The following is a 17,593-nucleotide window of genomic DNA, read 5'->3' as shown; positions in this document are numbered from 1 at the left end:
TATGTCTCACAATCATTTCCTACTCTGCTATTTAGATCCCCAACAAGGACCAATTTTTCATTGTGTCAGTTGCTTTTTCTAAAGCCTCAAAAAATTCCTCCACTTCTACCTTAGTAGAACCTTCTGTGGGACCATAGGCACAAATAAGTCTCATTGTCCAGTTCCCCATTCTCATATTTGCCCACATTACTCTACTTGAGACTGACTGCCATTCAAGAAGATTAGCCTCGTATTTTGTGTTGAATACTATTGCTACTCCTTCTTTTCCTTGATTGTCATTGCCTGAATATAACATTTTGTATTTATTGCTCAGAAAGATCTCACCAGTTTTGGTCTTTTTTGTTTCAGTCTTTTTTGTTTCAGCCCGGTTAAACAAGGCCCCCGTTGTTCCTCAGCTAGCTCCATTTCTTTGCCATTCAGGCTTCTTACGTTGATAGTACTGATCTTTAACTCTGGTGATGTTGAGTTGGGGTTTATTTTCAGATTTGTTCCAGTAGCTGACTTTTCGCTGTTCGCCCTGGTTCCCTGGCGAAAACAACGGGGGCCTTGTTTAACCGGGCGACGCCCCAGCCGGCATGAAATTTTGTCATGTTGTACCATCATTCTATATTTTGGTTTAACCAATAAGAATACAATTTGGTCGGCTAAATCCCAAATTGCCAGCCCATCCTCGTCCGTTCAGTATCCAAGTAGATACCCAACAGGGTGCACCACGAGAAGGTGAGGATTGGACATTAGGTCCGAAGCCCTGGTTGGTTCTCTGCATTCCTTTAAAGGCTATGTGGAGGTCTCCTCTCAGTTATACAGCTTTGACCCTTAAGCACCCCTTAAGACATAAGTCATCTATGGATGATTTGGTGCCTGCACGTCACACCTGAATGGTGTGGCATGGTAAGCAGTGGCCACATAGTCTCAAAATCTGCCTTGATGCTTTCAATCTAGTGGCCTCATCACCACAGTGATTGCACTGTAACAGTACAAAAGCAACTCTGGCTAGCACTGCCTTTCAACATGTGAGGCACAGTAGGTATCATTGCAGTGGCTAGATGGGATTCTGACTTAGAGGCATTCAGTCATCATCCCACATTAAGAACCTAAAGGCATTTGGTTCCCAGTGGTACATGAACCTAAAGGTTCATGCTTTACCACAGGTATCCCTTGATTAACGCTATTAATTAATCCCTTGCCACTACATATTATTCATAATAACACAAACTTGTATTGCTAAAATTATTACCAGATTGTTTTGTAGCTCACTAGCACCAGGTCAGGGCCGGCCATGAATGTAGCCAGTTGAACATTGCACCTTCCTCAACAGTGATCTTCTGCCTACACTAAACCTACCTACCTACCTACCTACTTTCTTTTGTCCCTGCTGACGGGACATAAGATAGTAGGCCATTTATTTATGCAACTAGTCATCTGTAGAGTTTCTGGATTGACCCATCAAGGCCACCAATCATTGTTCCAATGAGTACATCATGTCAGATAAGAAGGTTCTCAACAGTTGCTATACTGGGGAAGGGTGTAGTATGTATATGTGTATATATATATATGGAGTACACCTTGTGAGTATGCCTTGCAGATCTAATGATGCCATTGCTGAAAAGCAATTTCCCTATGTTCAGTGCATAGGTGCACAATGTGGGGGGTGGCAAGTTCCCGCCTTTCTAAGAGTAGCACTCAGCATTCTCTCCCTCTCTCTCTCTCTCTATGGGATCCTCATTGAGGCATGCCTGACCTGACCTTCTGCACAAGATGTTTTTTTTTTAATGTGATATTTCATGCTACTTGCACATTATCATCAGCTCCCTCTGATGACTTTTCTCAAGTAAGAGATTCTCACAATGATAAATTGGCTAGCTCATTAGAACAGCAAAACCAGAGCTCCATCCAACATCTATGAAAGCATTCATCTCAGTGGGAGTCATGTTTACTGCTGCCATATACCTGCAGTCTTGATTGATATTCTTTCACTTTCAGATCACTGGGCAGAAATGAAATTGATAGCAGTGCCTCTAAAAGACCATTGCAATGCTTTGTTTTAATTAGGCAGTCGGATTCCTCTGGTCTGTACCAGTTCTGAGTCAGCTGTTATTTGCTAGTCTAAACAATCATACCAGATGGACCATCTAGCATACCATGCAGCTGTGACATTCCATGAGAAGGCCCTGACACTGGTTCAGGCTCAACTATTCCATCATTGGACAGTTTCACCAGTCTCAGTGCAGTGCCATATCCACTTTGGACCTCGGACCTCTGCTGTGGATATGAGTACAGTCTTCTGGCATGAAAATCATACTCTCCTTTTGATTTTCAATGGCTGACAGGACACCACAGGAGTAGTGTCCCTGTCGGCCTATTTTTAAGTGCTCTGGACACCACAGGAGGCACACTGCTTTACTATGGGGGATAGTATCCCTATCTTTTGTTGAACCGATTCCAGGGAGCCAAAACCTTACAAAGAAAAGCTAACTCTCCCTGGGACTCCCATTGACTTCTCCAAGTTCAGTAAACTGTAAAAAAATAGTAAAATGCTGTAAGAAGTGTTGCAGTTTTTTTAACTTGGTTAGATACTGAATTATACTTCACATGAAATTATATTCTTGTTTTTATACTTTATTCCAAGCACAAGGAAACATGGAAAGGAATTTAATTACTTTCTAACCCAGTGATATAACTTGCTGTAACTTCTTGAGACAACATCACTAGTTATTGAGTAACATTTCGTGTACCATACTCACTTATCTCTCCATTTATTACCAAACTTAACAAACACTATGACTTTTGCAGCATATTATGCATTTTACCTCACATTATGCATAATGAAATTATTGTTTCTACAGGGATATTACAGGAGAGCAGCTGCACATATGTCCTTAGGCAAATTCAGATTGGCTCTTAAAGACTTTGAAACGGTAAGCTTTGAATTGAGATGGTTCAAAAATCTTTTCATTGACCAAATCCTGTATTTAAAGTACCTCAGTATTAAATATTAAAATTGACAGCACATTTCTAATTATTCTATAATATTTAAATGAGAAGTTATTGGTAATGTTATGGTATTGCAAATAGATTTCATACATATACTCATTCTTAGACTGTTTTTTCTACATAACGTCCATATTTGCTCAGGCACTGATGTTGCATTCAAAAGCATTGCACTGTCATGACAGAATAATGTGTCTTTTACCAAAGCCATTGCCCCATCTCCTTTTGAATTGTTGAAAAACGAAGATGAATTTGAAGATGTCTGTTTCTTCAAATGCTTGAAAGAGCAGAATTCTAATGTTACCAAGCTATTACCAGAACCATTACAACTGACAGAGAAGATTGTCCTAGTTCCAAGTAGAAAGTAAGTGTGGTTGATGTATGTATGAACAAGCATTGTCATGCAAGTAGCACTCCATGTGTTAGCACATCAGATTTCTTATAATGAGTAGTATTCATCTCTCAGTTCAACATATGAGGGTGGTCTGAAAAGTTCTCGGCCTAACAATGAAAGAACGAATTTATAATTTCAAAATTATTTTTATTTTTCAACATAATCTCCCTTAAGACTAATACATTTATTCCAGCGATGCTCCAGTGCCATTATCCCATCCCTGTAGTGGTTCTCAGTAAGAACTGCAAAATACCCCTCTACAGCTGCAATTATCTCTTGATTCGAAAAAAAATGCTGACCAGTGAGGAAGAGTCTTAGTTTTGGGAAGAGATAGAAGTCAGAGGGAGCCAAATCTGGGGAATAGGGTGTATGTTCCAACAATTCGTAGTACAGATCCCTTAATTTTCCCATTGCCAAAACACCTTTGTGGGCAGGTGCATTGGCTGATGAAAGATGATTTTTTCCTTCTGAAAACCGTGTCTTTTCTCACGAATTTTTTCGTCTAGTCTAGTTAAAAGATTGGAATGATATTCCCCGGTTATTGTTTTACCCTTTTCAAGATAATTAATAAACAAAATGCCTTTAGCATCCCAAAACACCAATGCCATGACCTTTCCTGCTGATGGAACCAACTTTGTCTTCATCGGTGCTGAACAACCAGCTTCTGTCCACTGTTTTGACTGCTGTTTGGATTCTGGTGTGTAATGGTGAATCCAAGTCCCATTCATAGTAATAAATCAATGCACAAAATCAGTTTTATTCTTGTTAAAACGCACCAAGCACTGTTCAGAGATTTTCATGCGAGTGTATTTTTGATCTGCTGTGAGTTAAGCACAGCACCCATCTTGCACAAAGTTTTTCAGTTGCAATTCTCCATGCAAAATATATCCTACACGTTCTTTTGAAATGCCTATTGTCTCAACAATTTCATTCACTTTGACTCGCCAGCCACTCAATACCGTATTGTGCACTTGATCAATGATTTCTGGTGTTGTTACACTTTTTTTTGGACGTCCTTCACATGGATCTTCTTCAAGGCTGGTACGGCCACGTTTAAACTCGGCAGCCCATTTCTTAATTGTCGAAAACGAAGGAGAAGAGTGCCCATAAACTTTTATATGAACTTTGGATGAATTTCTTTTGCCATTAAATCTTCTTTTAGAAAGAATTTTATAACCACATGATACTCAATTTTATCCATTTCAAGGGTTTGACAGCTTCAGACAGCTGTATGAAACAAACTACTTGACAGAATGACTTGCAATTTCACATGAATGCTTATGAGAGATATACCAACTTAGAAAAAAAAAACTCTTACTGATAGTGTTGCCATCTATGGTCGAGGCTGAGAACTTTTCAGGCCACCCTCATCGAAGGCTGAAATCCACCAAGACAATTCTGTGCATATTCTAAAAAATAGAATATGCACAGAATCATTCCAATCCTTCACCTTTCCCACAATTGTTTTCATCGTGAATTTCTTTTTGCCTTTCATGCTATTAGTCATGCCTTGTTTTGATCATTCATCCTTTATTTATAAGGTTCCATCTGTTACATCTGTTATAGTGTTTTTCTAGTTAGCTAGAAAAACATTTGTTATGTTTCGATTTTTAAAAACGTATTCCTGTAAATTTTTGAATAAAAATGCTATTTCAGATCTCGCTCAAGTATTCAGTCCAGTTGAGAGAGCATCATGTTTATCTATTATAACTGAATTCAGTAATTACTCTAGTCTATAATAGTAAATAATTTAATCAACCATATAGTAATTATATATTTGTATATTAATTTGTTATTATACAAATGTATTAATTTATTTGTATATAAATGTTATTTATATACACATTTCATTTACTATCAAATATACACAGGTCACTAAACTGTGAGTGAGTAATATTAAGTCACTTTCACACACACTCTCTCAATTTAAACTATACGACACATAAGGAGTGACTGTGTATTGAGCTCAACTAAAAATAGTATTGAGCGTGATACATCCAGGTATTGATGTATTGAGTTCAACAGCATAAATTTATTATTTAACAAACTCATAATCAGAAGAGAACATAAACCAAGAAGTAACATATCATTAATCCAACAACTGCATTCCAAACATCACTGTTGTGAGTTCCTTGAGTAAACTAAGCAGAGCAGGCAAAATTGTATCATTCCTTGAATTACACTGGCCAACAAAAAAAAAATTTTTCCTGCGGATTATGATCTGACACTTGTTTTTTACTAATTTGGGTGTGCTGATTTCAAATATCAAACCCATTTTTCTCTATCACGTCAGGTTTTTCCTCTATGGCATTTTCTTTTTGCTAATTTGTAAGTTTTTGATAGTTTTAAGGAGGCAGTACTATTTAGAGGATCAAAAAAATCGATTTTTTAATATTATTTTCTGAAAGTATGTACTTTTAAAAATCTGTTCCTAACTTTTTATCAAGAAATTCGAAAAATTCCCGAAGATATAGCCTATTATTCAAAGTGGTGTGCAGATCAGAATCGGAGCTCTCACTGCTCTCACTTGTTAGTAAACGAATAAATGCGTAAGAACCTGCAATGGCACGTATTGGCTCTTTGAATGCAAGAGAGGCCGATAACCAACCTAATACATTTAGGTGATGAAAAGTAGGTGATGACAACTGCCTAAAACAAATGAATGCTATATGCGTCATAGCGGGACAAAGAACAATCGAAATCAGTCAATCGTTAATTGATCGTGAAAGTATAATGAGCGCTTATAACGTTTCAATAGTCTCTGGTTTTTTTTGTCTTGTTAATTGCATGTTAGTCGGCAGTGAAGAAAATACATCATGTCTACTACTCGAAATTGTGTCAATAGTGTAGATTCTTTCTGCTACATTTGTGGCAGCTTTACTGTTCCCAGTCAAAGGACAAATATCACTGATTTCATTAAGAAAGTGTACTTTGCATACTTTGACGTAAAAATTGCAGATCAGGACAAGTCATGGGCTCCAAATAAAGTGTGTAAGTCACGTGTAGAAAATTTACGACAGTGGAGCAAGGGAAAATGACAAAAATTAGCTTTTGGCATTCCAATGATTTGGCGTGAACCGAAAAATCACGTAGATGATTGCTATTTTTGTTTAGTTCAGACTTCTGGTTATAATAAGAAGAATAAGAAAAAAATTGTGTATCCAAATCTCGACTCAGCAATTCGGCCAGTTGCTCATTCCAATGAAATAGCTGTGCCAATTTATAAAGGACTTCCTTTACTTGAGAACGAGCATGATCGGGATATGCCAGATGTTCTTGAGGAGCAAGACCCTGATGTTGATTTAGACAATGAAAATTTAATTTCTAGTTCTGGACCACAACGTTTTACTCAAGCGGAATTGAATGACTTAGTAAGTCATTCAGTTCCGCTTGAAACATTTGGGCCTATCAAAGAAATCATCGGAATTGTTAGCTTCAAGATTAAATGAAAAAAACTTACTGGAGCAAGATACGAAGATAACTTTTTATCGTAGCAGGGAAAGTAATCTTGTGCAATATTTTAAACATGAGTGTGGGTTTGTTTACTGTAACAATGTGTCAGGTTTACTTACTGAAATGAGTGTTGTACAATATCATCCAAATGAGTGGCATTTATTTATCGACAGTTCAAGCAGAAGTCTCAAGTGTGTCTTACTACACAATGGGAATGTATATGGATCAATTCCTATTGGCTATTCAGTCCACTTAAAGGAAACATATGAGGACATTAAAAAGGTTCTGAAGTTATTAAAATATATAGACCATAACTGGATCATCTGTGTGAATCTTAAAATGGTGAACTTTTTACTTGGCTTTCAAAGAGGATATACAAAGTTTCCGTGTTTTCTATGCTTCTGGGCTAGTCAAGCTAGAAACCAACACTGGAGTCAGAAACATTGGCCTCTTAGAATATCCTTAAATGTTGGAGAACAGAATGTTATAAATCAATCTTTAATCGACAGAGGAAAAAATAATTTTTCCACCTCTACACATCAAACTAGGTCTTATGAAGCAGTATGTTAAAGCTTTAAATTTACAAGGTGACTGTTTCCAATACATATGTGAAAAATTTCCACGACTTAGTTATGAAAAAATTAAAGCTGGTGTATTTGATGGACTGCAAATTAGAACTTTAATGAGAGACCCAAATTTCATCAACACTCTGTGAATGAAATTGAGAAAGAGGCCTGGACTTCATTTACGATGGTTGCGAATAATTTTCTTGGAAACAAAAAAGCGTGCGATTACAAAGATCTAGTGGAAACAATGCCTGAAAATTTCCAGCGCCTAGGTTGCAACATGAGCATAAAGCTTCATTTCCTATACAGTCATCTTGATAGATTTCCCGAGAATTTAGGTGCTGTAAGCAATGAACAAGGCGAAAGATTTTATCAAGACTTAAAAACTATGGAAGATCAGTACCAAGGAAGATGGGATTCTCACATGATGGCTGACTACTGTTGGAGTATTCAAAGGGATTGCCAAAACAGAACACACAGCAGAAATTGCTACAAACAAAAATTTATTCCCTGAAACTCATGTGTAAGTAAAATTGTTATTTTTTTATAAATATTCTTGTAATTTTGTAAACGAATAAATGCGTAAGAACCAGTACGTGCCATTGCAGGTTCTTACGCATTTATTCGTTTACTAACAAGTGAGAGCGGTGAGCACTCCGATTCTGATCTGCGCACCACTTTGAATAATAGGCTATATCTTCGGGGAATTTTTGAATTTCTTGATAAAAAGTTAGAAACAGATTTTTAAAAGTACATACTTTCAGAAAATAATATTAAAAAATCGATTTTTTTGATCCTCTAAATAGTACTGCCTCCTTAAAACTATCAAAAACTTACAAATTAGCAAAAAGAAAATGCCATAGAGGAAAAACCTGACGTGATTGAGAAAAATGGGTTTGATATTTGAAATCAGCGCACCCAAATTAGTAAAAAAACAAGTCTCATATAAAAGTCAGCAAAAATTGTGTTGGACTGTGTTATCAATTCAGAGTTGATTTAGTCATCCATTCTACCCCTTAACAAAAGAGAGAATTAAAATGTAGAAGCAAAATAGGCCAGCCTTTCAGTCGAGAGAATATTCATCCAACAGAAATGGTCACTTCTGTTCATTATGAAGAAAAAGAGTTCTTGCATAACATAATAGAGGCATATATTAATTTCTTCTGTTCCAGTTACCAGTGAAAAAATGTCAATAGAAACTTTATTCCCCAAATTAAACAAAGAAATCCTCATAAGAAGTATCTTAAAAATATTGGTATACATCAGTTGCCATTAACTGACTGTATAGTCATGTACTTAATAATGGATCCATATTATTCTATAACTTTGCATTTTCCTCTACACTAGCTTGTCTGGTCAGCCGAGTGGCTAGCATACCCACCAGCTCATAGGCCACTGGTTTGAATTCTATGGATATGGATGTTTGTGACTGTCTTTAGGTGGTAGGTGAATTTTATCACCTTGTGTGAAACCACCACTCTGCTTATCAGAGACCTGATAAGCAGAGCGGTGATACCAAATACCTGCTCTAGATACCAAACATGAATAATTTTTTATTCATGTTTGGTATCTAGAGCAGGGTTTCTAGGTAAAAAATGAATAAAAAATTATAAAAATTAATAAAAAAAATTGGGTCGAAGTTGCAAAAAAACAACAAAAAAAAAAACACTAGCTGTTAATCTCTTAGTGAATATACTGAGTAATGTTTTTTCAAATTGGGCCAGGATTTGGCTGTGGTTGGCTTAGAGAGGAAGATTGTTAAGATTGCTGTGCAGAAAAAAAATTTTTTTTTATAAATTGTGTTCTGTTTAGTTTAGATGTATGGTTAGTCAGGTTCAGTTTAGATTTAGACATTTAATTAATATTGTATTATTTTACATAATACAATTAGTCCATATCCTGTTCAAGACATGGACTAGTCATTACTGACACCATGTTCATAAAGATATCCACAAATTCACATGGAAAGCAGATACAAGACATAAGAGAAGCACCATTGACTGTTGATAGTGATATCTTAACACTGGTTTAATACACAAGAGTATGCAGAAGATTTGAAATAGGAAGAAGTAATCGCCATTTAGTTTTGAGCTGTTATAAGTGAATTTCATATTGAAAAGAAAAGTGAGTAAAAAAATTTTAAAAAGAATCAAAGTTGAGAAACTTTCACAGGTGAACTGTAGATTGAAATACACACATATTATTCAAGAAAACATGAAAGTTTGAAAATCAGGAACCAGACCTTAGAGAATTGGTGACATACCTTGAAGAAAACATTGACTCAATCAAAGAAGCATGTGGTTAGGTTGTCTGTAAGGATAGAAAAATAGAACTCCATGGTGGACATGGAAAGTTAAAGAGACATCAAAAAGAAGTAAACATCGAAAGTTCCTGACAAGTAAGTCAATGTATGCTCTGGCAGAAAACAGAGAAAAATGTAAAAAAAGTGAAGCAGCATATAAAAACTAGCCAAATAAAAAGTTTGAGAACACTTTGGTAAGAACATAGAAAATAAATATCAAAAAGGTGGCAAAATATTCTGGAAGCTATTGAAAATGCTAAGAAATGGAAGAAAGAATGCTACTATAAAACGATTCAGAGATGATAAAAACTGAATATATTCTAGATGTCTGGAGTAGTTAATTTAAAAGATTGCTAAATCAAACAAGCAGTAACAGAATGGTGATAGAAAAAGCCATCAAAAACCAATCTGAAACGGCAGCTGGAGTATAAATATGATATTTGACCATAAATGCTCAAATATGAAATTACAAAAGTTTTAAGTCTATGACTACATTACATAATTCAGAAGGCCACCTGGTCAGAGTTTTTTTTTCTTCTCTTTTCTGATTGCAGAAATGAATATATCCTGAATATATATATATATATATTTTTTTGTCTTCATGAATTTTTTATCTATCCTGATAGAGACAGTTTAATTGTTTCTCTGAAAATATATTTTTGGGTTGGAGCAAAAAAATTTGCTAATCTTTCCTCACCCATTCTATTTAAGTGTCCATACTACCTTAGATTAGCTTTGCTTACACATTCTTGTATGCTAACAATGTGAACGTTTCTTTCTAATATCTTCATTTTTAATATGAAGATATTAGAAACCAGACATTAGTGAAGAAATGGCATCAATTCTGCCATTGATGCCATTTATTCATTCTCTAATTTTTCTCAGAATCCTCATATCTATGGTCTCTAATCTTTGATCAAAGATTGATCCATAGATCAATCTTTGATCCATAACTTAAAACTAGTTTGTACACTGCCTTAAGTTTCATAGATCTAGAAAAGCATATGCCAAGAGGAAAGTTATTCAAAATGCTACAATTATATGGTGTTGATGGGACATTACATCAAACAATATTTAGTCTTTATTTGAATTGAAAGTCAGCAGTTAGAATTGAAGGAGGTAGAGGAAGATGGTTTAATGCTAAATCTGGTGTGTGACATGGATATACAGGGTGTTCGGGATAAATTTGACAGTTTCGTAAGGAAAAAGAAAATCTTCTTTGTATCTATTAAATTTAATGAATTGACAAAAAAACATTACAGGCAGAGTTAATTACAATACTATCAACAAGATTTACTCAAAATAACCACCATTAGCATCGATCACAGCTTCAATTCTGCTTCGGAACCTCGAACAAGCTGATGCTACAGTCTCCCTGGGAAGGGCCGCAAAAACTGTTTTAATTTTATCCATTAACTGGGCTTTTGTATTACTGGAAGTGCGATTGGTGTCTTTTTCAACTGCGCCCCATACAAAATAATCCATGGGGTTAAGGTCTGGGGAGTTTGGAGGCCAAACATTTGGACTGGTGAAGTCGTAGAAATTTTCAGACAACCATTTTTGACTTTTCCCAGAGGTGTGGCAAGGGGCCGAATCCTGCTGCCATACATACGGCCTACCATTGGCTACCCTTGTTATCCAGGGCTTGACTACAGTTAGCAACTCCACGAACAAAGCCCGAATTCCAATGCCAGGGTTCTTCAACACCTGTTCCTGCAGATTTGCGAGGAATTCTGCTGTACGAACGCAATCAGATCGTCTGCTAGGGATCTTTCTTCTTGCTACATCCTCGTAGTCACCATTGCAAGTCTCTAGTTCATGCCTGATTGTTTTTACTGTATTCAGGGAGCATTGGGCAGCAGTCGTAATATCCTTATTTTGATGGCGGGCACGAATCATCATGATACAAGTTATTCTCTTCCATGATTCAGGTGGGTTCCAGCTATCCATCCTTTCTGACATCTTGTATATGAATGAAGAAGGGTCCAAACTTTTAAATGAAGAGAAGTGTGTGTTAATACATGTAACTTACGGAAAAATATAATTAATTATAAATATGTCAAATTTATCCCGAACACCCTGTATATTATCTTCTCTGTTGTTCATCATGATATGAATCGCATTATGAAGGAAAGTGGTATTAAACTTGATATAAAATTGGAGATGTTAATCTCAGTTTTATGCATATGATGTTATACTTGATTATATATCAAGTTGTTATATGATAATATGATGTTATTATTGATTAATACAAAAGAGATTTGTGGTACAGAGAGAGATGGATAGAAACTAGAAACATCCCTTGAAGTTGTGTGTAAAGCTGGGTTTTTTTTTTTTCATGAAAAGTGGAAGGTGAGCAAAATGCATTGCCAGAGAGAGAGAGAGAGAGGTGGTGAGTACATGAGTTTCAGGCTCAGCACGATGTGCATTGCATTGATGATGAATGCTTTGACTTCATGGAAATTTGATTATAATGATTTGACTGTGTTTTATATAGTTTCTATCTGTATTTGCTGATTTCTTGCTTTATTCATCTGTCCTGTTTGTTTCTTTCATTGGTGGATGGATTTCTTGTGCAAATTCTTTTTTACTGTTTAAGAAATACTACTGAAAAAAAGGGAAAAAAATATTTACAAACCTTTGAAATTAAAAATAAAGAAACTATGCTCTCTTTTGTAACAAATTTAACCTTTTGTCATACTATGTATGCAACTTTTTTTTCTTTCCATATTTAATTTCATTTTTTGTTGCTATACTTTTGTTATAGTTTTCACAAGAAAATTTTCCTTTCTAGGTAATGAAAGCAAGACCTACTGACAAAGATGCCAAATTAAAATATTCAGAATGTAACAAAATTGTAAGAAGGATTGCATTTGAAAAAGCTATTGCAGTAGAGGAAAGCAAAAAGTCTATTGCAGAAACGATCAATTTAGATAGCATGAGTAAGTATAGAAATCACTTTTTTGTAATTTAATTCATTATTCTATTATATAGTGAAACCCGTGGAGTATTCATAATAAACATACACACTTAAACCCCAGTAATTAAATTTTTACTAAGTAAATTTATCGTCCTAAGTATCTTAGGACATCGTCAGTACAGTTATTTCAAACAATACTAGGAATAACATACAGTTAGGGTGCATGCTTACAATGGAATCCCGCTATGCGTTTCAGTAGCGTGTTATAGAAATAAATTAAAATATATCTGAGAAAAAAATAAATTAGGTTAAATTAAAATAAAATAACATACATAAATTTGTTTTACACAATTAAGTTTGACAATTTCCCAGACTTTAGGGATAGTAAGAACGTCATTACGCTTTAAATTGGGTGTGTGACTTAGGACTTCAGCACTTTCTTTATATAAACACTCATGTTTATTTAAGGATCTATATAGCAGTTTGGTGTTTTTCCATTGGATCCTATGGGTTGGGTTTTAAACTCCATGTTGTGCGAGGCCAGATTTGTGCAGTTTGATAAGACGGATATGATTCTGATGTTCAGAGATACGTTTACTAATAGATTTTCCTGTCTTTCGTAGTAATCATTAGTAGTGTCACAAACAAATCATTAGTAGCCAGAGCGCACAGATTTTGTTCCTCTGAAGAATCTTTAAACCAAGAATTGGAAATCATCAAAAATATAGGCATGCTAAATGGATACAATCCAAAAACAACTAAAAAAAATCATCAGTCACTCCCCCCCCCCCATCAACCTAGACAAGAACAAGCCCGTAGGATTCCCATACCATATGTCAAAGGTATCTCCAAACATCTGTCAAAAATTATGAAGAAATACAAACTTGCTGCTACCTACAAACCAATCAACCAGATCTATAATTTGCTACCTTCTCCTAAAGACAAACTCTTACCTTTGATGCTACCTGGCATTTACAAAGTTCCATCTTCCTGTAAGATGTCTTACTATGGACAGACAAGAAGATCTATTACTAAACACATCTCTGAACATCAACATCATATCCATCTTATCAAACCGCACAAATCTGACCTTGCACAACACTTAGTTGAAAACCCCAAACCATAGGATCCAATTGAAAAACACCAAACTTCTACATAGATCCTTATATAAACATGAGCATTTATATAAAGAAAGTGTTGAAGCCCTACATCACAGACCCAGTTTAAACCATAATGATGTTCTTACTATCCGTAAGTGTGGGAATTGTCATCCTTAATTGTGTAAAATAAATTTATATATGTTATTTTATTTTAATTTAATTTGATTTATTTTTTATCTGATATATTGTAATTTAATTTTATAACACGCTATGCATGCAGTAGCGTGTTATAAAATTAAATTACAATGGAATCCCATAGTGGGATTCCATTGTAAGCATACACCCTAACTGTATGTTATTCTTAGTATTGTTTGAAATAACTGTACTGATGATGAACTAAGATACTTAGGACGAAATATTTACTTATTAAAAATTTAATTACTGTGCTTTATGTGTGTATGTTTAGTTAATTCATTGTTGTTGTTCAATATCAGTCAAAACACATGACTGTGATAATACCATATCACACAGTATTTGCCTTTCCCTCACCCCATCTTCAGTTGTGTTATTTTATCATTATAACTGAGTTTCCATACTGATTGTAGGATCAGTTTGAAAGTTTGTTATTTCACAGTATTGTTTCATCTAGTGTCAAGTGCATTGAGAATGGTCATGAACTGTGGCCCAAAATTTTGCCAATAATAAATTATAATTTGTTATTGCATAAGTTGTTATTCTGTGATTTAATTTAATTTTCATATAAATGTATTTGTCATATTAAAATTAGAGGTAATCTTTAAATAATATCTCTTTTTGGGAGTTTGGGCTCTCCCTGTGTCACAGAATGTCAGATTTCCTGTTTTCCTGCATATTTTGCCAAAGATTTATTTATTTTTATTTTTATTTTTTCTTTAAAAAGTACTTGAAGCTTTTCCTTTTAAAATTTCAAATACATCAATCTAATTCTATTTTTTCGAATTCACTAATTATAATTAATGACACCATTAATAATTTCATTCTGTTTGTGCTAAGAAATGAATGATCTTTTAGTTTTAAAAAATGTGTTAAGTTGCTGTCTTTTTTATATGAAAAATTCAAAACTTTTGAAGACAATAGCATGATTTCAATAGCAATACTTCATAGCATGATTTCATTCCAGATAATACCCCTCAACCTTCTCACCTAAGTTGGAAAAAAATTTTTTTTAACATTATCTGTTTCCTGATATGTACTCTCAATGCATATTTGAACTTTAGCTCTAAAACTGAAAAATAACTCATGTACCACTAGAATTATGATGTTCCACTGTAGCTTTCTTAAAGCATGCAGGAAGAACACATCAAAATTAAACTTTTTCAAATCATTGCTGTTTTTCCAGTGAACAACAAGGAATTATTGTAGTAAGCAATAAACAAACCTTTTATATGCATAAAGTATGTTTAGTCAACCACCATCAGGAATCATGAAGTTGCTTATTGTTCTGCTTTCAGCAGTGTTAGAAATTCCACACCCAAAATTGTGAATGCTTGAATGTTACTTGAATCTATTTTATGAAATGATTTACTTTATATACAGTCACTGAAAGAAATGAGTAGATATCAGTTGCATTGTGCTATGATGATTTACTATTTACAATTTAAAAAATTCTGAGATGAATGAACACTTCTGGCTTCAAGGAATTAGGAGATTATCACTAACAGATTCTCCTAAATTTAGGTAAGTAATATGACAAGATTATTACAGTCAGAGAAGTAATATACTTATTCACATGAAGCTTGCATTGCTTTTTTTAGGACACTAAACTGTAAGCTTTTCTGTAGATTACAATAATGTCGAATATGATGATAGGTTGAGAAGATGCAATTTACAGAGTCTAGTCGATAGGAGGAAGAGGGGTGATATGATAGAGAACTACAAGTTACTAAGGGGTTGTTATAGGATCACTGTTGAAGAGGTTTACAGAAAACTGTGAGAGTTCAGGGGAAATCCAGCGGCCATCCCTCGAAGGTGTATAAGGAGGGTATGAACAGGGAAGTGAGAAGCATGTTTTTTTTACAGAATTGTGAATGAATAGAATGCCTTGCTTGAGAAGATGGTGTCTGCAGATAATTTGAGTTTGTTTAAGGCACAGTATGATGAGCTGTGCGTGTATGACAAAAGGACCTCCTAGATGAATTTTTGACACCATAATAATAATTACAATTCCTCATTTCAAAAAATTTTTTAATAAAATGTTTTTCCCTGTAAATTTCTCTGTTTAGTGTATGAGATTTTCATTATTGTGAATGTTGTTAAAAAGAATCATTAAAAGTAAAATCTTAATTATATTTAAAGGTTTCCATCATGTGGTATCCCTTTTACTTTATACCTATTTCTTAATATTTTCTCTAAGCATCTTAAAAAATCCAAATTTTTCTAATGACTATTTCCATTTGTTGATAAGTCATCTTTCTTTTCTTTAAAAGAAAAAAACTTGTACCTTGAAAAAATGAATTTGAAAATTTAATTTTAATCAATCAGCTTGAATGAGATCACTATCTTTATTGACAGTCTAAACTGACTTGAAACATTTTCAGGTTTGATATATGAAGTATGGGAACTGGATTACCTGACTCAACTCATACATTGTATTAATGCATGATAGCTTTCTAATCTTTTGTGGATAGTATTCACATAAAGAGAGAGAGATCAGTATTCATTATTATCATAATACTCTTCACAGATATGGAACTTTTAATATCTTTTTACCAGTCTGGTGGAAAACTCTGTTTTTTGCCTGTAATAGATAATGATATTTATCTATATGCATTGCAATAAATTACAATAAATCTGTATTTATGAATGTAATGTCATTTCTAGAATGTATTCATTATTTGTAAATGATTATATTGTATTAAGATTATCAAGATGCATTAAATTAACCATACTACAAGTTTATGCACCAACCGTCGACCCCTCCTGGTTGAAGATCCATGCCTTATATTCGGTCTTTTCTGAAACCTTGGGTTAAGGATTGAAATCCCCGTACTTTTTGGGAACCCCAGATATTTCCTCGTGACTCTCTTGATCTAAAATTTCTGCCAACTTCTCTTTTCTCCCCTTTTATATGTCTTTAATCCATTTTACTGGACTGCGGAATTTATGTTTGATTCTTACTGCCCCTTTCTCCACTGACCTTGAAGGTCGCCTAAGACTGAATTTGTAAACAAAAGGGCTCTCTTACACTTTAATCAGAGCACTAACATCAAATAACCTTCCGAAGGCAAGGCATTGCCATTTTTACATTCTTTGTTTATGCGAGCGAGCAAGCTAATTCCATTTGAGCTTTATACTTAGGCTTTTAATATTCTATTTACAATAACAATGTATATTTTTACTTCTAGATGTGACCTCTGTAAAAGTCGATGCAATAAAAAATATAAAAATTTACGCTACATTGAATTTTACAAAGGCCCCCCCTTCACGAAAAATTTTTCAGCAATGAATATGGATGATAAATTTTTTTCTGTACATTATCTATATGCTGTGTGTTACTCTCTGGAGTGGACAATACTCAGTTTTATTGGCCTTTTGTGAGTTAAGAAAGCACTCAGTCGATACGTGGGTTCTTTCTGTTGCAATACATGTTGGGACCCACATTTGTCAGTCAGTGCTTAACTTACTCCTCGGACATTTATTTTTCACTTTATACCATGCTCCCTTTCTGTTTTCTTCAAAATTTGTGTGCTCATTTCTATTACCTTCTTTCGCCTTTTGAATCCTCCATATTTTAGCTAGGGTACGTAACAGTACATGATCTGGACGGGTAGGCCATCTGTCGTTATTCCCTTCTTTTTTCTCTATAACATTTATTTCCATTGTGTCTTT

At 34.5% G+C, this 17,593-nt stretch overlaps 1 protein-coding gene across 1 annotated transcript in view; it reads left to right on the top strand.

Annotated features, from left to right (window-relative positions):
- Positions 1-17,593, top strand: part of PpD3 (protein phosphatase D3) — a 258,573-nt gene that overhangs the window by 63,129 nt on the left and 177,851 nt on the right. Inside the window, exons 3-4 of the mRNA XM_090392850.1 lie at positions 2,847-2,918; positions 12,501-12,648. Coding sequence (XP_090248976.1) covers positions 2,847-2,918; positions 12,501-12,648 — 220 coding nt within the window. The remainder of the gene's footprint in view (positions 1-2,846; positions 2,919-12,500; positions 12,649-17,593) is intronic.

This window comes from Typopeltis vanoorti, chromosome 1 (assembly GCF_054136105.1).
Source record: "Typopeltis vanoorti isolate ZY-2024b chromosome 1, IOZ_Tvanoo_1.0, whole genome shotgun sequence".
Taxonomy (NCBI): Eukaryota; Metazoa; Arthropoda; class Arachnida; order Uropygi; family Thelyphonidae; genus Typopeltis; species Typopeltis vanoorti.
Note: the sequence above shows the minus strand (reverse complement) of the source record. Positions and strands in the feature narration are given on the sequence as shown.